The sequence below is a fragment of the Petaurus breviceps genome, unplaced genomic scaffold, assembly GCF_028583685.1.
Source record: "Petaurus breviceps papuanus isolate PSGF00001 unplaced genomic scaffold, PetGlider_PUasm1.0 214, whole genome shotgun sequence".
Classification (NCBI taxonomy): Eukaryota; Metazoa; Chordata; class Mammalia; order Diprotodontia; family Petauridae; genus Petaurus; species Petaurus breviceps.
The window spans coordinates 16,969,776-16,992,764 of NW_027185863.1; the positions used below are offsets into that span (position 1 = coordinate 16,969,776).

At 35.4% G+C, this 22,989-nt stretch overlaps 1 protein-coding gene across 1 annotated transcript in view; it reads right to left on the reverse strand.

The window, feature by feature from the left end:
• The window catches only part of MYO16 (myosin XVI), an 871,975-nt gene that overhangs the window by 33,295 nt on the left and 815,691 nt on the right, over positions 1-22,989 (reverse strand). Inside the window, exons 35-36 of the mRNA XM_069094125.1 lie at positions 20,879-21,037; positions 12,941-13,032 (exon numbers count right to left, since the gene is read on the reverse strand). Of these exons, the coding sequence (XP_068950226.1) occupies positions 12,941-13,032; positions 20,879-21,037 (251 nt within the window). The remainder of the gene's footprint in view (positions 1-12,940; positions 13,033-20,878; positions 21,038-22,989) is intronic.

The window sequence follows — 22,989 nt, forward strand, 5'->3', positions numbered from 1 at the left end:
AAGAAGAAGAAGAAGAAGAAGAAGAAGAAGAAGAAGAAGAAGAAGAAGAAGAAGAAGAAGAAGAAGAAGAAGAAGAAGAAGAAGAAGAAGAAGAAGAAGGAGAAACTAAATAAGGAAAGAAAGAAAGAAAAAAAACAGAAGGAGGAGGAAGAAGTGAGTGAACACCAATATCACAAGGAATCACTAGCATGAGATGGCAGACAAAAAAAGGGAATGATGTCCTAGGGATAACATAGATACTAATGGAGGTAAGAGTCATGGAGCCATCTTGTAAAGGATGGAAAGTTAGAGGGAGTATTCATATTGATGAAGTCATAGCTTTTTATGAAGTAATGTAGTACAATTGAGTGATATTTCACTAGAATTTGTTTTCATATTATTATAAACAAATATTTACTGAACATTGATTGCTTGTCATTCTGCCATATCCTACATGTATTTCAAGGAAAAATCAACTTTGTAGGAAATTGTCATAAATTCTTCAATAAGAAAAGCAGTGATTACTTCAAATGTCCCACACCAGTGCAAAGGCTTTAACCTAGACTCATCCATTAAGGGAGATAGGGCTTCTCGCTTTTAGGGAGTTTTATGAATCAAAGTTTAAATACAATATAATGTACAATTTCCAATATGTGACACTGGAGTCTTTAAAATTATAACCCTAAATGTAGTGAGTTTATGCATATCCTAGCTATTTATAACATTTTAGTAAAAGCGAAGCCCCAATCTCTTTTGGAAAGTCACCCTGGGTCAATTAGTTATTTATGTTTTAGTTAACAAAACCGGACTATATTGACAGCTCAGGCTTACTGCTGGCAACTTTCCCCTCACGTCACCCCCCTCCTCTCAACCCTTTGCCTTTACACTTGCTTTTCATTTGTCTAATTAGAATTTGTTTCTCTTTCCTGATCCTGCATTCTGTTTATTTCTAATTATTTCTTCAAAGTCAAGGTACAAATTATGCTATCTTTTGAGGTACGGGATTTATTCTTTATTTGATATCCTTGCAAAGTTAATAAATATTCTTCCTGTTTCATTCTGGTCATTGACAATAAGATTAAATTAGTTTAGGTCCTAGACTAGACAAACACCTCATTCTATTGGCTATTGTTGATACTTACTTTTTTCACTAGACAATGGTCCTTCTGAGTGAGAAGAGGGTGTGGCAGGCACACATCAGTAGTCAAGCCTGCCAGGGGACTCATTTTTACTCATTCCTATAGAGATCACAGTCTTTCCATAACCCATTCTGCTATTTCTAAATCCTTGGCCTGAAATGACTAGACTAGAGGAACTCCACAAGCTCACCCTCACAAGGGAAGGGACATGCAGAATATGACCCCTGAATATCTGGCTAAACGGACCAAAATCCCAGAAACATACATTTTACAGAGGAAGAAAAGGATTCAGATTTGGAGACTGTCTTCCACTTTCTCTTGAGAGTTAATTGATATACTCCATACTTTGCCTTTACAGAATCATAATAGATCAGTTTCAAAATCAGTCAGTTTCCCAATGCTGAAGCATAAACTCATTAGATCATCTACTCTATTTACCACCCAAATGATGTGGAATTTGCTAATAGCTGTAACTACTTGATGTCAACTGTCTTTACAACTGCGTATTATGCTAGCATATCATAACCTAACAGCTCTGAAGACATACCCTTGAATTAGACCTTTTGTGAATTATAGTTTTCAACTAGTTATGAACTTATCTACATTCATTCCATCCTCCCAGTTTATTGATACAATATGGAATTAAAACAAAATTTTGATACCTTTAAGAAACTTTGCATCAACTTAATTCACTGAATACAGCTTGAACCACTGACTTTTGAGTCAGACTGTAGTTATCCTTTCTACATTGCTATTTTCCCCATCATGGTTTTGATAGATTGCTGGTCGGCATAAGACATTAATGGGAATTTTTTGGAATTTTGTGGAAGCCACAGATGATACATGAAGATGTCATGTGAATGCCAGCAGACAACACAAAAATGTTTAGAAACTCAGAAATGCATAAAATATTTGCATAGTATTATAAAATATCAAGAAAAAAGAGAAAGAAATCTGTGGAGCCAGTAGACTTCTCTGGTATTAAGGGAAGTCCAAAATATTTTATGTGGATTTTCTAGATCAAGGAGGTATGACACTTCTTGTGATGTAGAAGGGATAACTGTATCTTATGCCTGTCTCAAATCCTAACTGTATTATTTACTTCCTGTATGATCTTTTATAAAAGTCCTTCTCCTTTCTGGAGCTTATTTTGTACACTGGCAAAATAAGAGGATTGTAAAGAAGAACTCTACCCCTCCAGTTCTAATATTCATTGATTCTGGGGAAATCTATTGGCTGCATTGCTATTTAGTTTGCCAGGATTTTTCTTTACAATGATAAAATAGATTATTTTTTAGGTATTGGTGAATTTGTCTGAGTTTTTTTAATAGACTGATACATCCATGATTAATTGCAACCCAAATTACTGTAAATTTTAATTAGTTATGTGCTTTATATGGAGCATAGAATGTGAAAGCCAGAAGGGAACTTAGAAATAATCTAGTCCAATACCCTAATTTTATATGTGAAGAAACTGAGGCTAAGGAAGGTAAAGTGATTCATCCATGGTCACACAGCTGATAAATATCAGAGATGGGATTGGAATCTAGGCTTTCTTGAATTAAAATTAAGTAATTTGACCACCAAGCTACACTGCTTTTTTTTCAGTTCAACATCTATGTATGCTACAATGAGAGTGATGTACAGAATAAGTCTTAGGGATCTAGAAAATGAATTATCACTAGAGATTATTTTAAATCTGTTGTAGTTGAAATTCATTTATCAATGAATTAATTTAACAAAAAAAATCAAATAGCTTTTGTGTGTAAGACACTAACTTAAGACTTAGAGAAAGAAAGACAAAATGAAAAACAATTTCTATTTTCAAGGGATCTTACATATGACTGGAATCAGAAGGGTTTGCAATACAACATATAAGCAGTTACATAAATGCAATATAACTTTCAGCAAGGAGAAAACGCTAAAAGGCAGGGGAATCAGGAAATGCTTCCTTTAGGTGTTGACTCCTGAGATGAACCTTAAAGATGAAACTTAAAATCTAAGAATTCTAAGAGGCAGAAGTGAGCAGGGAATGATTCTAAGCACGCAGGTATTTCAGGCATACAAAGAAGGGCTTAGGAATTTAAGATAGCATAAAAATGGAATATATATATATATATGTTTTATAATAATTTTATCAAGGAATGAAATTAAATCTGGTTATTTCTTAGTTAACCCCAAATAGAATGAAACAGCCCACTCTCACCCCTATCAAATTATGTGTAATTTTAGTTTTACCATATAGAAGTTGTCAAGAAACATTCATTTTGAAAGATTTTACATTTTAAAAATGTAAGCAACATTTCAGTCTTCAACCACCTCCTCAATTTTCTAGTAATTTTCTACAAATGATAATTAGTAGCTTTTCTATTATGATGATCAATTTCTTAAGTTATCAAATACCACAAACTTGAATTCAGCTAAGTTATTGGTAACTAGAGTATAATGTTTCATGGGAAAAAAATTACACCAAGGAATTAAAAAAAATAGTTTAAGTGGGGTATAGAAATCCATCTTGCCCTACTAGGAAGTTGGGGGGGGGTAGGAGAGGATGCAAGAGAGAACAAATTGGGGAAGGGGTATTCAGTAGGCTCATTATTTTGGGGTGGGGGTAGGGGAAAGATGGGGAAAAAATTTGTAACTCAAAATCTTCTGGAAATGAATGTTGAATACTGAAAATAAATAAATTGGAAAAAAATTAGCTTAAAGAACATGACCAGGGGCTGAGTCAAGATGGCAGAGTAGGAGCAGGGCCTCCCCACAGCTCTGGCTTCCACTTTCCCCAATCCATGTAAAAAGGTGACTCTAAACAAACTTTGGAGTTACAGAACCCACAAAATGACACAGAGAAGCTAACCTCCCACTGAGGACAGCCTGTCAGGCCTGCAGGAATCAGCCAGCACAGCACTCTGGGAGCAGAGCCCAGTCTCACGCCAAGGCTTTAGCACCAGGGTGGGCCTGACCAGCTGCCAGCCAGAGGGACTCCAGATCAGCAGCAGCTGTGGCCATTTCCAGATTTATCAACACATAGATATGAAGGACAAAGTGAGAGGTCAGTGCAGTCTGGACTTTGGGACCAGTAAATGGGAGTGTGTGGCTTTTGCCCCCGGGGCAAGAAGCCTCTGAGACACCAGTACAGCCAGCCAGTGCCACATGGCAGCTTCAGCTCCTGGCCTACAGAGTGTAGGAGGACCAAGCACCAGTCTGAGGGGTAATCGCTCATGCTTTAACCTGCTTGGATCTGGATTGCAGCTAGGGTGGAGGTCCTGGGGTATGTGTCCAGCTTGCCGGAACCTGTGGAGACCTCATAGTGGGCATCCATCTAATACCTCTGGCAGCTGAGAAAACCCCAGTGTTTGGGATGAAAGCTCCCCTGTCTGGTGGCAGAGTCCTACTGTGGCAAAAAGCCCAGGGCTCAAGTGACTGAGGGGTGACATGACCAGGCAAAGGAAACAAAGCAGACAGAAGATTCCAACATTAGACTCCTATTTTGGGGACAAAAAGGAGCAAAACATGGAACATGAGGAAGACAGTGAAGTCAGAACTCCTGCACCAAAAGCTTCAAAGGAAAATAGGAGCTGGTTACAGGCCATAGAGGACCCTAAGAAGCAGATAAGAGAAGTGGAGGAAAAATTGGGAAGAGAAATGAGAAAAATGCAAGAAAATTATGAAATGAGAGTCAACAGCCTGACTGAGGAAAATCATACCTTAAAAAATAGACTAACTCAAATGGCAAAAGAGGTTCAAAAAGGCAATGAGGAGAAGAATGCCTTAAAAAGCCAAATTTGCCAGATGGAAAAAGAATCTCAAAAGCTCAATGAGGAGAATCATTGCTTCAGAATTAGATTGGAGCAAATGGAAGCTAATGACTTTATGAGAAATCAAGATGCTGTTAAACAGATCCAAACAAATGAAAGAATAGAAGGCAATGTGAAATATCTCATGGGAAAAACCACTGACCTGGAAAATAGATCCAGGAGAGATCATTTAAAAATTATTGGACTACCTGAAAGCCATGATTAAAGTAACAACCTACAAATCATCCTCCAGGAAGTTCTCAAAGAAAACTGCCCTGATGCTTTAGTACCATAGGGCAAAATAGAGGTTGAAAGAATCCACCAATCACCTCCTGAAAAAGATCCCCAAAAGAAAACTCCTAGGAATATTATAGCCAGGTTCTGGAATTTCCAGATTAAGGAGAGAATATTACAAGTAGACAGGAAGAAACAATTTGAATATTGTAGAAACACAGTAAGGATAACCCAGGATCTGGCAGCTTCTACACTGAAGGATCGAAGGGCTTGGAATATGATATTCTGGAAGTCAAAGGAGCTGGGATTAAAACCAAGAGCCACATACCCAGCAAAACTGAGTATCATGTTTCAGGGGAAAATATGGGCATTCAGTGGAATAGAGGACTTTCAAGCATTCTTGCCAAAAAAAACCAGAGTTGAAAAGAAAATTTGACATTCAGATACAAGAAGCATGAGAAGGTAAACAGGGAAAAGAAACCATAAGGAATTTATCAAAGTTGAACTATTAACATTCCTACATGGAAAAACAATAATTGTAACTTATGAAACTTTTCTCAGTAGTTGAAGGGAAAAGAAATATATCTGTGTGTGTGTGTGTGTGTTTGTGTATATGAGGGTATATGGGCATATGAATACATATGTGAAGGTGTATATATGTTTACAGGTATACATAGATAGAGGGCACAGGACCAATTTAACAGGAAGGGATAATACTTAGGTGAAATTAAGAGGTGAGAGGGGAATATAATGAGAGGAGATGGGGAGAGACAGAATGGGGTAAACTATGTCATATAGAAGAGGCAAGGGAAAATGGTTACAATGGAAGGGAAGAATAGGAAGGCAAAAGGGAATGGGTCAACCTTATTCCCATTCAATCTGGCTTGAGAAGGGAGTGAAATACACACTAAATAGAGTATCTCACCCTCCAGGAGAGTAGGGGGGGAAGGTGATGAGAGGGGGGATGATGGAAAGGAAGGCAGGCTGGAGGGGGAGGGAAGTTTGAAGCACCCACTTTTGAAAAGGGATGGGATCAAAGCAGAGAATAGAACAAGTGGGAGGTGGGATAGGATGGAGGGAAATATAGTCAGTGTTGTACAATATATCAACTATGTTATTGTTTTGCATTAGCCACACATGTACAACCTATACTGAACTGCTTATCTTCCCAGTAAGGGTGGGTGACAAGGGATGAAGCAAATGAATCTGGAATTCAAAGTTTTAAAATCAAATATTCAAATACATATATACTATTATTAATACTATTTTACATGTAATTGGGAAATAAGATATACAGTCACTGGGGCATAGAGATCCACTGGAAACGTTGAAAAGGGTATGGGAGAGAGCAGATTGGAGGAGGGGATATCCTGTGGGACTGTTATTTTGGGGCAATGGGTAGGGGAAAAATGAGGAGAAAATTTTCAACTCAAAATCTGGCGGAAATGAATGATGTAAATCAGAAGTTAATAAAGCATTTGGAAAAAAAATTTAAAAATTTATAAAAAAAATGACCATCTCCCATCATAACTTCTAGTATTTTAATAAGGTCATCAGCAATTCATCTCATGTTTTTCTTTCTTGTGTATACTCTAATAGGTCCTATGCTTGTTATGCAAATAAGCCATTGATATTGAATACAGATGCTCTGAAGCTTCTCACATGTGAAATATATTTTCCATTTCACATTCTCCATTTTTTGCAGATTGCATGTTAGAAACATCTTTTCTCCTTTTAATGGTTACCTTATTTCTTTTTCCTGTCATGTTCTTTAGCATAGTCTTTAATTTTAATCCATTATTAAATGTCTTTATTACATTATCTTCTGTAAATTGCTATATGTTTTTCTTTCACTATTAAACTCAGTAGGGTGTTTGAAGTAGTACCTATGATGCACATCAAGAAAGGACATTTTATGTTATTAAATACCTTGCAACACTTAATTTTGTTGATGTGTGATGTTACAAAAAGCCTTCTTTGATAGTCCAGTAAAACAAACCACAAAACAATTTGCTTCCTAATTCAGATCAATTTTCTATTGATCAATTTTTGTCTTTCATTGGTGGCTGGCTGTATGTTAGGAGGAGTAGGGGGTAGAACCATGCTTTATTACAGCCTTGACTGTTTGATTGCCATTTTTTTCATCAGAGTATCACCATTTTTTTCATTACTAATCTCTGAACATGACACATATTAATAATGAATTCTTATGCCCTTGTAAATGCAAAGTAAGGTCTGCACAAATTCTTTTTTTCACTGGCATTCCATGATTAACTAAACAAAGTGAAGTCAATGAAAAGAAAGAAGTGTTTGGTGAGAAATATGAGGATAAATGCCCAAAGGGGAAAAAGAAAGAGATCATAGGTACATAGGAGTCTTACTTACTGTGAACTACACACTGCTGAAAGCAATAAAATGACCCAGTGGAGGTGTTGGAGCTTAAATTGTAATGAAAATATAAGTAAGTTGTGCTCAAATGAAAAAAGAAAGCTTCTCATTTTTCATTGTCAAATGTGGACTGCTAAACAGATGTGTAACTAGTAATCTTCATGCTGAGGACAAGGTCTCAGAACTGTAGCCATCCCTTCTCCTATTCATAGCACCTCACCCTTAACTCAAACATGCTTTCATTCTGTTTTCAGCCTCTATATTCTCCTGAGTAAGGCTATAAGGACAGAGTGGACTTCTGCTAGTTCTTCTGATTCAAATGACGGTCATCAAAGCAAGGAAGGTGGCATACATGATGTCGAGTAACATTTTAGGGGTTGAGAGATTTGTACTTTGTCCTCTTTTATGTTGTAGTATTATATACTTCCCTATTTTCCCTATCCCAATTCCACACTGTATCTGATCAGTATATTTGCAAGATTATCACAATCCTTGCCTCTTACATTTTTAAGTAGAAATCTGCTACTTCTTAATGTTATGCCAGTGGATTTTGTGGCAGGACCAATATTTAGGATTCTATGGAACACTTATTTTATTTATGTCTTGTGCTAAAAACTTTGCTACGGTTCAATATGTTTTTAAAATTATACCCTATTAAGTTTCCTAGATAATTAATTTGATTCAATTCAATCCAACAATATATATTGAGTGTTTATATAGAGTAAGTCCCTGTCCTACGTGCTGGAATACAGGCAGAGGCAAATATGCAAAATAGTCACTGCCCTCAAGAAACTTACTTTCTAATGGGGGAAGGTAACAAATAAAAAGCAGCAGACAAAAGAGTACAGAGGAAGAAGGTACCTACTGGAGCATGGTGGCAAAGTCCAGCAGAGAAATGAAGCATGGCTGGCCTGGGCCTCTCCCCAAAATGAAGGCCACAAAAAGGAAATTACCATTGGAAGAAGGAGCCTGCATAATAGAGGGATGTCCAAGGGTGAGAAGGCCCCAGGGACAGAGGGAAGCTTTAGAGTGAGAAGGCAGCTGAGTAATGGTGAAGAAATTCAGTTGGAAACACAATGGAGAGAATAACAAGTAGGGATTATGAGTCAATAGATGTGCTATTGGGGAATCTTACTTCCCCTCTTGTGAAGTTAGGCTTTCCCTAAAACTGAAACTTGGGTTAATTATGATGACAGATAAAATCAGAGATCGGATGAGGTCTCCAGCTCTGTGATCTTAGCCAAGGAGTATCTAGGTAGTCACTATGCCAGATTTGAAAAGAGCTGAATTCACTCTGTGTGTCAGTTGGGGGGTGGGGCAGAGTTAATATTTTATTTACTCCAATATTCCAGTGCATTTGTGATCTCATGGTGTGGGTATCTGTAATGGGAATGTCAATTTTGAAGATCTTCCCTGCCCCTAGGCTAAAGTGCACCTGGAGCCTGGGGTAGGAGGCTTGTTTTTCAGTAGATACTTCTTGATTGGCCAGTGAGTCAATAAGGTTGTTACATTCTCTGAGCCAGGAGAAGGCTATATAAGCCCTGATCTGTAGCTTTGTTTTGGGGCTCGCTTTGAGAAGTGTTCTGTGATTTCATCTGGATTTGGGGAAGCCGTTGTCCAGAGCCCCCCAGCTTTGAAAAACCCAGATGTTGATTTGGTATGGATGTAATGGCTTGGAAAGTTTGGAAAGCTGTCTCCTTGATCTGTTTCTGTCTTGATAATTCTGTCTGTATACTTTGAAGTTCAGGGTGCTGACCTTTTTCCCCTGAATGAGGTAAACGATATATGTTTGACTGATTAAAGTAAGATTGTTAACCCATTTTGAGTTGCTTTCCTTTATCAAAGAAGATCTAAGAACCTGTGTTGGCAGCAAACCCTGAGGATGCTTGGGGTGCTTGCTGCTACAGTATCCCCATTAACTACACAGATCACAAATTATATTTGAAAAATTAGATTGAAAAAGAGTGCTGAATCTGTGATCAAGATAGATCTGAGTTCAAATCTGGCCCTACATACTTATTAGCTCTGTGACTCTGGGCAAGCAACTTAATTTCCATCTGCTTCAATTTCCTCCTTTGTAAAACATGGATAATAGCCCCTACTTCCCAGAGTTGCTGTGAAATGAAATAATATTTGTAAAGTACTTTGTAAACCTTAAAGTATTATAGGAATATTATTTTTGTTACTACTGTTGCTGCTACTACTACTGCTATACATCCTCTCAATGTGAAGAAAGGATCTACCTTGCTGCCTCTTTGTATTTCAAACAAATAGATATGCTCATAGGAAAATTTATGTTAAAATGTCAGAATTCATACTTACATAACAGAATTTAGAGAATTTATGAGGGTTCTCTATTTCTAGAGCTAAAAACCAAATAACTGTTATACTCTTTTAAATATAAATCAAGAAAATATATATTTAACTTGAAAAAAGCATTTGGGTTGGATATAATAAGTAAGATTTATATTCTATGTCACAGTTAACAAAGCATGTTCCTCATAAAAATTCGGTGAGGTCTGATTATGATTATAGATAAAGGAGATGGAGATTCTGAGAAGATAAGTGACTTAGTACAGTCACAAGACTATTAAGTGTAGTAACTAGGACTCCAAGCCAGATTTTTTGACTGTAAGTCTTGTATCATTTTTTGTTTGTTTTTATGTTTCTTTTTTTTGCGGGGGGCAGAAGGCAAGGTAATTGGGGTTAAGTGACTTGCGCAAGGTCACACGTCACACAGCTAGTTAAGTGTCAAGTGTCTGAGGTCACATTTGAACTCACATCCTTTTAACTCCAGGTCCAGTGCTCTATTCACTATGCCACCTAGCTGCCTCCAAGCCTTGCACTATGTTTTTTTTTTCTTTTTTGGAGGGGGAAAGGCAGGGCAATTGGGGTTAAGTGACTTGCCCAAGGTCACATGGCTAGTAAGTGTTAAGTATCTGAAGCTAGATTTGAACTCGGGTCCTCCTGACTCCAGGGATGGTGCTTTATTTACTGTGCCACCTAGCTGCCCCTTGTACTCTTTATGTTAAACTATATTCCCTTATGTCACCAACCTGAATAAAAATTTAGTCAGCAGCTACATTAGGCTATTGAGAATTGTCCTATGACCTATATCCCTGGAAAAATTTATCAAATACTCCCATGTTTAACTGAGTGTAAGGAAGGTCAGTTTTGAAAAGAAGAGGCAAGCTATATGACCACATGAGACACCTTCTAATGATACATTCCATAATTTCTGACATGGTGACAAATGACTAAGACTTTCTTATTTTCCTTGAATATAACAATGCATATACATTCTTATCTTCCTCCAAAGGATGACATTAAAATCAATATCTTTGTTATTCAAAATATAAACTTATGTGTGGAGAGATTTAGTTTTCAGTTTACAGAAAGATTTACAGCAAAATAGTTTATCAGTCAGGTTTCATGTTTGTTTTTTCCACAGAGATTCTTATTCATGTTGGGAGAAAACAAAGCAGAATAACTAAAATGTAGCCAAACAGGCCCATATTAGCCTGGATGAATTGTCACATATGAGGTAGATTCTGCAATGCTAGTGGTAATTAAAAGCATTATTTCAAATTTCTTCTCTAGCTTCTCAAATAAGGAATGTATTTTATCATGTGAACTTTCACTCTTTAGAAGGAAGGAAATAAACATGGCTTTCCATTTTCCCTAAGCAGTGTTGCTATAAATGACTGGAAGCCACTGCTGTATTTCAGATGACTATATTTGGAAACAAGCCCCCCAAGTCAAATTGAAAGTGAAAAATGATTTCTGAATGACCTTTCCCTTTTGCTTATTAGCCATAGCCATGAAAGGTAGGAGTCAGTTACAGAGCAGCCCATTACATGCACCTTCTATCAAACTTCTCTATGACTACATTGTGAAGCATGAAACCCTGGTAAGGAAGTTAAATGGTCTATCATTATGTTATTAAGTGCTGGAGTCAACCCTACAATAAAAATCACACCAGTGTACATTGCAAGTAAGTACCCTTGTGAATTTATCTTACATAAAGCATCAGTAATGCCTAAAAGATAAAGTACATGCATCTCTAAGGAATAGAGGAGAGATTAGTGACAATCTGTTACAACCAATCAGCATTTTCTTTTATCTTTGTGGTGATATTTCAGCGTATGTGAATTCTGAAGATTGCTTGTTGTAAGATTTATTTTTTAGGATTAAAAGAATTGATTTCTTCCTTTACTCTTTTCTTTTTTTTAAAGCAATCAGGGTTAAGTAACTTGCTCAAGGTTACACGGCCAGTTATTTCTGGGTGTGGTGCTGAGTGTCCGAGCCTGGGATTCGATCTCCAGGTCATCCCAACACTGGAGCCGGTACTCTTACTCGCTGAGCCACCTGGCTGCCCCTAAGCAATTGGGGTTAATTAACTTGCTCAAGGTTACACGGTCAGGTGTTTCTGGGTGGGTGCTAAGTGTCTGAGCCTGGGATTCGATCTCCAGGTCTTCTCAACACTGGAGCTGGTGCTCTTACTTGCTGTGCTACCTGGCCGCCCCTCCTTTACTCTTTACTTTTTGTGTTACTTTGAAAAATATAAGTGGATACAACAGCTATGCATACATGATGACAGATAAATAGCTAAAAACTCAAAAATTCACAAAATGACTGTAAAAACTAGTTGAAACATCTGGACAATGGAACTTTTTAGTTAATTCTAAAAATTATATTGGACTTTGTAAAAATATAAATTGAATCCTAATAAGATATCCCTTATCTAATGATAGAATTGTTTTTAAAAAACACACTTTCTACAGAACTTAATTGCAAAACAAACATCAGATTTAATTCCAAATTCACATTTCTCCTTTGAAGTTCATTAAAAAAGAAGGTTTTTCATCATCTCAGACACAAAGAAAATGACTAAATATTTCCTCAATAGAATTCCTTGTTCTCTAAAAATAAAAAAAGAAACATTTTCTCCTGAATATGTTCGTTTTCTTTGCTAAGATGAAATGAATATTTAAGAACTAAAGTTTTAGGGATTATGTGCAAAAATTTATTTTTTGGGGAAAGATAATATAGACCATTACCTGTTATCTCAATTTAAACTAGTTGCATTCTGTCTAGAAATGATACTCAGACTCTGAGTGATGATAAAATACATTGACTTTTTATGCAATAACTGAGATGAACTGATAATCCATGATACTGTGTTATTTCCACATTGTTCTTGTTTTGAGTCATGTTTTGTTTTATGAAAAGAGGATTGAGATATAAAACACCAGCTTCATTGTATTGTATAGCCTTAACAATAATTCTACATGACAATAATTTTTAAATACTGCAAAGCCAATGATGTCTCAAGAGGCAAATCATGATATAATGCCATTTCTAACCCATCAGTTTCCATTTGACAGTTATGGACTGATTTACCTGACTGGTGTGGCTTTCCTTATGTCTCTGAATCGATGAGCTTGCTGTACTACTCACAGATAATTTTGAGTAGCCATCTTCTTCTGGTAAACCTATTGATAATGATACCAATAGTTAGATAGTTCTTCATGCTTTACAGAAAAAATAAAACTTGCATACATATTCAAACTGATCTCATTAATGGGAATGCTCTTTATTAACAACAAAAATATACTAAATGGCATAGGGTAGTTGGCACTATGGAATTTATATACCGATGGATAAACTTGCTTTAATAAGGGTACAAGGTGGCCAAACACCAAAAAAAAACCCCATAAATGAACAAATGTACACAATTTGACATTTAAATCATAGAGGGCAAAGACAGAGTCTTCTAGTTTGAAAAAAGAGGAAAAGGGGGAACATTTAATATAGTGGATAGAGCATCAGGTCTGGAATCAGGAAGACCTGGCATCAGATCTGGCCTCAGCTACTTAGTAGCTATGTGATCCTGATTAAGTCACTTAACCTCTGTTTATTTCAGTTTCCTCATCTGTAAAATAGGTACAATAATAGCATCTTCCTTATAGGGTTGCAGTGAGGATCAAATTAAATAATAATTGTAAAGTGATTAGCACTCTTCCTGTGTAGGTGCTATATAATGTTAGTTATTATTACAATAATAATTATTTTATTATGCACAGCAAACAGCAAGGTTAAAAATATGTTGCTTGGGCCAAGAGCACAGCTCTTATACATCTTTTGTTGGATAACATGGACTCCAAGTAAGCATTCAAAGGATGATGATATCAAAGTGAGATGGTGCTCTGTCTGAAGGAATAAAGGTAAGAATTTGGAGATGAGGAACTTTATCAAAGAAGCAAAAGGTACCAATTTATTCATTTTGGGAATAATTTTCTTCTACTATTTATACTCATTCTAAGCAATCAAAACCCAAACATTGGTAAAGTGGGACATCTTTTGTCTCAGTTTTTACCCAGTGCTTAGTCATTGAATGGGTATTGCCTGAGACAAACTGAGATCTGAGAAAGACCTTAATTTAGAAAGATCATGGTCACCTACTGCATCCCAGACCATCCCCAGTTGTTTTGACATTTGTCTTGCCAGTAGACTTTGATGACTCTGGAGAATAGAGAGAGGGTGATGACTTTGCACAGCTCTACCTCATTTAAATTCAATTCACATGCAAGTCAAGACATCACCCTTGTGATGCCATTGGTTCTCTAAAGAAAACGAAGGATAAACAACAGCAGCGAAAATATCCTGGTAATTGTTCATTCGTGACTTAATAATACTATGAAAATTCAAGGATGGAAGATGTGAAAGTTAGCGTACAAAAGGAATTGCTTTTGAAGGGCCTGGTAAAGGAGTAGATTAATGGGTGAGGTGCAATGAGGTATCATAAACTTTTCAAGTGACCTGAGAAGTGAAGAAAAGATTCCTTGATTAACCAAGATAGGAAAAAGGAGTAACTGCCAAATAGAAAACATTTGACAAAGAGGTGAACCAAAAAAGATGGAACAATGTTATTCCCGCTTGAATAGAGTGCATATATATGTACATATATCTATATCTACATAAAGATATAGATATATATTATATGAAGTTTTCAACTTGTGTGCAGGTCATGTCCATAAAATTCATTTGTAAAGAAATTATTTTGAATATATCACATTTTCTCAACAGGTTTACAGAGAACTCGTTATTTTTACCTCTAAATTCAATCCTCTTCCTAAACACCACTCTTGGCTATTTCCTTCGAACTAACCTGGTTGAGGTATCTAGGTGATACAGAAGACAGAGCATTGGAGAGGAAGCACTGAGTTGGAATTCTGCCTTAAACATTTACTTAAAATGGGGACAACAATGACATCTACTTCACAGGACAAAACTTATAATATTTCTAAAGCATCATATAAATGGTATTACTACTACTACTACTGATGATGATGATGATGCTCTTCCTCCTCCTCTACTACTACTGTTACTACTATTATCTTCTCTTATCTTCAGTTTCCTCATCTGTGAAATGGGGATAATAACCTATCCAATAGGGTAAACATGTACAAACATAACAAACACACACATACATATATACACATATGGTTAAAGCTTAAAACTGTAATGACTTCTGGGATTCTCTGAGTATATAATCAAATATATCTTGCAGTTGGTATTATCTAGACTTTTCCATCTCTCTAGCTGCCTCCTCACTCTGGACATACTTCTATGAGACCACCTCTTCTCATTAATGAGTTCCTTCCCAGAAAGTCCATTTAAGTAAATGCCAAGTCAGAACATGGCTCATTTTCCTCTTGACTTTAATTCTGATTATCTATATTTTTCCAGCACCAAGCTCCCTCTTACATGTTGCCTTCTCCCATTAGAATCTAGGTTCCTAGAGTTAGGGAATGTCTTTTTGCTTGTATTTTTATTTCTAGTGCTTAGCATTGTGGCTGGCATATTGTTTAAGTGTATAATCAATGCTTTGTCCTCATAAATGTGTATATATATATATATACACACACACACATATATTTACATACCTATATATCACTCTGCAAACCTTAAAACATTATAGAAATGGCAACAAATATTATTACTTGTTCTTACACCATATTTTATATTATAGTTATGTTTGAATTTGTATGATTTCTTCTCCTTGATCACAAATTTCATGAGGAAAAGGACCATCCCTCATTTACCTTTGCATCTAACACATTGCCTGGCACAGTGTTCATGAGGCATGATGGTGCCTTCTTGTATCTGAAGCCACTGACTTTGAACCTTCAATACATATAATTGATACCATTGCCCTTTTCAAACCTGCACACTTATAGCTTTTTCCCGTTTCTGTGTTTTCAGAGATAGACTGAAATCTGCAACCTGGTAGGTCTGTACTGGATCAGGACAATTCTCAAAAATAGACTACTCTACTAGAAACCATCAGAAGTTGTTTTTATTCCCAGCACTATAGTTATCTGGCAGTATGACTTAGGAATGGCCTGGGACTTCCTTTTTTTCCCTCCTCTAGATAAATGGAAGAATTGATCTTTAAAGTCCAGTCTACTTCTAAAAAATAAGTGATTATGATTTTGTATATGTAAAGTGTGGGCTGACCATGTATGATGTGTTTGTGCATATTGGGGTATTTAGATATGACTCACAGGGAGAAATGGATAGATATCTCTCGAATCTTGCTCAACTCTCTGATGGAGACTTTGATTTCTGCCTCATAGAGAATATGGGTGCGAGTCTCATGGCCCTTTCTTCTCCCTTACAGTGAGGAATCGAAGGCTCCCTTTGAGAGGGGTGGGCAAGATTCTAGATATAACTATCCATATCTTCCCACAAGTCACATATAGACAACCCATATGGATATGCAGCATATGGCAATAGAAAAATTCAAGGTAGAAAGAAGTAAGATATGCTATAGTCTATTATGAACAATGATTTACATGTGAGAAATGGCATAAAAGTAGGAGTAGGTAAGTAAATGTTTATCACCCTGGTCTTCAGAAGGAAAAATATTCACAGGAAACACCTTTAGTTTGCACTATTAACATTTTCTCCACAACTTTCTCAAGTTAAAAAAATCAACAAAACAATAAACCAAGCCCTGATTTGTAGTGTTTACTGAGTATAAATGCTCACACTGACAATTTGACAACCGGCACTTGAAAGTCAATTTGAGCTGGCTCCATGAGAGACATCATCAAGGACAGAAATGATTTGAAAAGGAGGTGGGTCAGTTATGTGAAAAGAGGAAAGAAAAGCAAACACATATGTAATCTGAGTGCTACACTGGGCTACCCCCAATAGAAAGAAGACAAGAGGTACACTGTCAGCATATTCCAAAGGTCCTCTGTGGAAGATTTACAGAATGACACAAATGAGAATCACTCAAAATGAAAATGCATGGAAGGGTTTCAATCTGCACTAATGAAAAGAATACCCATCACAATGAGACTGCAGATCCATCATAGTATCAAGCTATTTTCAAGCTAGTGTGTGTGTGTGTGTGCACACACATGTATGTATGTATGCATGTATGTGTATATATAGTTAAGCTAGTATATATATAGTATACTATATACTATACATAGTATATAGTACAGCTATATATCAAGCTAGTATAAAAATTTAAATATACAGTGGGACGGCTAGGTGGCACAGTGAATAGAGCACTGGCCCTAGAGTCAGGAGGACCTGAGTTCAAATCTGGCCTCAGACACTTAACACAAATCTAGCCGTGTGACCTTTAGCATGTCACTTAACCCCAACTGCCCTGCCTTCCCCCTCCAAAAAGCAAAAATAAAAAATATATACATCATACTCATATGGAGATGTAAATATTTATAGACACATATGCATATACATATTACAAATGAAACTAGTAAATAAGGGTTGTCAAATCCTAGGCACCTAAAATGTACCAATTCTAGTAAATATTTAAGTAGCCGAATGGGTAAAATGACCTGAACTTTAAGAAAGAAGCTTTCTTCCAGCATAATTAAGACTAAAAATGTGAATTCTAGGAAATATTAGAATTGAAGGGAAACCTTGTATTCTCAGATGAAGTGAAGATGTGTTATGTGTTCACTTTTTGTGCACAGTGGGTACTTAATAGACGTTTGCTGAATTGAATCCCAAATCACTTAAATCATTTATAATCACATAATATTTTCCCTTAGTCATTCCCTTCTGGAATCTAATATTTCATCACTTCAGAAAATACTGTGGTTGGAAGATAAGCACCACATATTAAATAATACTATCACAAAGTACACACAACCCTTCATCGACCAAATGCAACTAAATGAACTATAGTAACTTCCCAAGTCCTTTCTCCTCTCTCCATCAAAGCTCAGCAATTAAAAAAAAAGTATTCATCAGTCATAAATACTGCAGGATATCACACTGTACAATTATTATTTGCAATGTTTTATTGTCTTTGTGTCAACATTGCCCCACAAATTTAAAATTTCTATGTGAATATATATAGTATCTTATATGAATAGCATGTTAATACTAAGAGTGCATTAATACTAATAAAATGTTTCCTTAATATAATGATAAGCAATAATATGTCCTAGGAATAAGTAAGCATATAAAACTCCAAGCTAGTGGTTTCCTCGGTAAACTGATACAATTAAAATAAGTGATAGCCATAATTATCTATATCCAACCATAGTTCAGTAAATAAAAACATAAAAATAATTTCTTCTTGGAAACAGAGGTGATATGCAATTTTGACATTCAAAAGAATGTTTCCTATAAAATGCTATTTTTGGTTCAATGAGAACTTTAAATTATTTTCTACATATTGATATTTCCATTTTAATTTCTTTTAAAAGTACAATGCATTATAATTGTAAATTATCAGTTTGTACTAAAAATAACCTTGCTAGTTACCATGAAATTGTATACCTTAGGGAAAAAATGGACTCTGTCCATATTTTAAGGCACTAATGAAAAAAAAAACTTTTGGAGGTGATATTTAGGTAGGTTACTTAGTTGTTCGTGTATTCAATAGATGTTTACTGATATACTAAATTTTGGCATAGTTAGGGTTACACACAGAGAGAAGTTTTATATATACACAAAATATTTGTTCCATCTACAACAAAGGGTTGTTATCAAGTCCTTTGTAAGCTGTAAATTATTACAGAAGTATGAGTTGTTATTTAATCTATCAACAAGCATTTATTCAGGAGCAAGACAGCACCTGCTCTCACAGAAGGTACATTTATATACATACATACATATAAATATATATGTGTATACATATATATATATCCACACCTCTAGGTAGAATATAATATACTTGATTCTAAAATCTACCAAAATAGCCCAGATAAATTATAAACAACTTTAGCTCACATAGATGAAGGAATCTGAACTTTGAAAGGTTTCCCTAGTCAAATTCTGATGGGACAATGATGAATGATCCCACCATATGGACTCCATTTTGGATGCTACAATTCTTCAGAACAGGTAAACTAATATTGATAGCATCACAGATGTGCCTTCCTGTGATTCTGGAAATTTCTGACCCATGACAGTCTTCACTGGGATGGTTTTATACCAATGAAATCACAGGTCCAGAAAAATTAGTTACGATAAAAATAAAAACAACAGTAATATGTGATTTATTTAAAACTTTAAATTTTGTCAGATTATTTAAATATATTTTCTCCCTTGATCTTTATAAAAACCATGAAATAGGTGCTATTGTTATCCCAATTTCAAAGATACAGAAACTGAAAATCAGAGAAGTATAAGTACCTTTTCTAGAGTCACAGAACTATAATCAATCAACACTCAAACAACCTTCCAACAAACATTATTAAATCTTTACTGTGTACCATGCCAAAGTGATACACAGTCATAATGTTGTGGCTTGTGGTGTGTGTGTGTGTGTGTGAGTATCTATGTCTATGTCTGTGTGTTTATGCATTTCTCTTTTATTCTAGGATATTACACATAAAATGCAGCTAGGCAAACTTGGGAGGCAGGGCATAATGCAAAGAGAAAAGCTGTAAGATTTCATTAAGATTCCAACAGCATTAGATAGAAACAGTCTCTAACTGTGACACAGCAATAATCTATTTGGAATTTAGGTTAGCCAACTTTTTTGTTGTTTTACTAGTGGTTCTCTAAAGGTTTGTCAGATTTCTTTGGAAATGAGATCAAAATACCAGTTAAAATATTTTTTTTCTTTTGAACATAATTAACTTTTAAGATGTTTTCTATAATACCTTATACTTCAAGAGGATTCACATTCATGATAGCAAAGGACAAACCTTATTTAAAAAGATGATTCTGTATTTGCTTAAGTGAGTAATGTATCAATTTCGATTTCTGAGCTTGGAAGCAGACTGAGTAGTAAAAGGCAGGACTTTGTAGCTTGACATTTTCAAGGATCATATTTTTAACTTTGAATTTCATGTTTTCTATTCCATGAAGTTACCAGAGTTTGATCAGTAGGTAAATTTTTAAAAAGCGAGTCTATAGATTTGATCTAGGCAGCTTTCTATTTATTCCCCTTTTTAGATATCATTGTTTTTGTATTGTCTTTCAGACAAAGATGAATGCACAAATCTCTGAGAAATTAAGGATCTCAGAAATATCAGCACCTTGCCATTTTTTCCTTTTTTCAAGGGTAATGGATGGAGGTAAGAGTAGGCATGGGGAAAAAGATTTTTGAACATATCTGAATGAACAAAATATACTTAATTCCCCATATGTTCATGGATTTCAATATTCCTGCCTTTTTCAGTGATTATTAATATATTTTTTTGCTTGTTTCCTGTATATGTGATTATATGGGTAGAAGAATCTCCTTCACTGACAGAGATTAGAAACCCATCTATAACTTAGTCTTAAAGAGTTGTTTGATGTGGAAACACTGAAAGGGAAGGGACTCTCCAAAGATCACAGAATGTCAGAGAAGGGACTTAAATCTTTCTGACCCCTAGGCCAGTCCTGTATACAGGCTTTCTCTAAAACGTTACTTAACACCTCAGAAAGGAATGATTTAAAGGACCTTTGATAGATACACAAAATAAACTCAGAAATATCATAAGCAATAATCATTATCGAAAAATTGCTTTAATCTTTTCTTCAATGTATGTAAAAAATGTGCATTTTTTTGGGCCATAGATTCTTCAACTATATTGCAGAACATCCATGGAGCAGAGAAATGACCATAAGGGATGGCAAATGTGTTCAATTTTAACTTCCTCAACGTAGGCAATACCTATTGATCAGTTTTTGCTCAAGTGAAATCTGTCAACCTCCATTCCATTAGTTAGTTTTAAAAGAAGACCAGTACCTTGAAAAAATTGCATTGCTAATATCATTAAAAGCACGTGTAGGTTTACCAATTCAGTGTTTTACCTTCTGAAGAAAAGTTTAGAATCAAGAATTACTTACCATTTGAGAGTGAATTTCCATTTTCAGAAGTTATGGAGCTTGACATTGAATTACATAGCTGAGTCCCATGATTGTTTGCATTTCTGTCTTGGGTTTCTGATCCACCCTCTGATATATTAGGGTCATCTCTGCTGGTTAAGTTCAGGTTTGTTTCAAAACCTAAGACAAGAAATGACACATTATAAATTTTTTAAAATAAAAATGAGAATACTTATTCTCAGTTTACAATTAATTATAAAAATGAAAATCCCATATTAAAAATAGCTGACTCTTAAAGATGAGAGATGGCAAGGGATAATTCAAAGAATACTGAATTTGGAGGCAGAGGACCAACGTTCATATGCCCCTTCTGTTATTGCCTATATGACCCTATACATGTCCCTTACATTTCCTTGGACTCAGTTTTCTCATCCTTAAAACATAATGGGTGAAACTAGATGACCTCTCAGAGTTGTGCTGGAGCCAGTTGGTACTGGCTCATAAAATCGAATTGTTAAATTGTCAGGGAGACCATTTACACCTTGAAAATTGACAAACACTACAAATCAAAGCTTGACTTATTGGTTCATTGATTGTTAGACTTAAGACAGGTCAGATGGAGAAAATATCAATAATGCAGATTAAACAGAAATACATTTAATATATGTATATATACACATATATGTATGCATGTATATTTTAGAGAACTTGGTGTTAAATCATTTTTCATCAGACCTTTGCTCTCCTATCTAGAACTACACTCTACAAACTTAAATGTAAATGTTTTATGAAGTATTTGACATATATTATTTCATTTGATCCTCACAACAACTATATGAGAAAAACCATAAAGTTGATAATCCTCATTTTGAAATAGAGAAAACTGGCAAGGTCAGATAGCTACTAAATGGCAAGACTGTAACTTGAACCTCACTTTTCTGACCTCAAACATTCACAAAATCTTGATGTGGCTAGAAAAACAAAGTGAACAAGACTCTTCATACCTTCTTCTGGTGGCCCCTGAGGTATGTAGATTGGAGTACTGTAACCAGTCCCACCAAAAGAAAATAGCTGAGAGCTTCAATACAAAAAACAAAAACAAAAACCCAACATCTACATGTAAATATACTCTAACAGGTACATCTCTTCAACCCTTTTCCTTTGTAAGTTTTTTTTAAACTACAGATGTTATACAAGAGGTGCTTTGTGATGTTCAGTGACTTTCTCTAGTATGTTTCAGCAAAACAAAGGTAGCCTCTGACTGAGATCCTCTGGGTCTCTAACACCTGTGAATTTTAAATAATTTTTTTCTTCTTTTGTTTTGGCAGAATAATAACTTCTTTCCTCTTCCATTGATTTGAATTGTTTTTAAAAAAGGGTAAAAAAACTAAGCTCAGCAGCATTTGATGAACAAAACATCTCAGTTTTGTACTAATGCTGGATTATAACATGCAAATACATATTGTAGACATGAGCTAAATTTTTCTCTAGTGGGAGAATCTTCACAGATCTTTAAAAGTTAACACATAGAAAATGCATATGCCTTTTGTTAGTCAGTTACAGAAATACAGTAATAGCTCACCAAGTAAATTCAAAATCTCCTTGTAGAAAATCTGATAAAAATATTTTTTTAGTTTCAGTAGAATTACTCTTCATGTTTGTGTTATTTCTGCTGCTGCTGCTGCTGGTGACAATGAAGATGATGATACTAATGATAGTTATAGGTCACTTATTCTCTGGGAAAAATAAACTAGTATTCTTTTTTCCTTTCCATTGAGATATTTTTCAGGTATGGAAGACTTTCAGTGATTCATTGCAGACCAAAGATCACTATCTATCAATTAATTCAATTGAGAAAGTTTATTAAGCACTTACTAAATATAGAAGCAGTCTAGCTTAATGGATAGAAATTTGGACTGGTCAAGACCAGTGTTCAAATCCTATTTCTTACATCAACTAGTTACGTGAAATTGGGAAAGTCAATTAATTTCTGTGTTCCTTATAGATAAGTCTGATTTATTGATTGACATTTCCCTCTTTTGGTGATATCACCACTTCATATATTTTCACATATATTTTTGTTAGGCAAATTTGTCCCTTCCCATACACAGAAAAATAAACATATAGGAGAA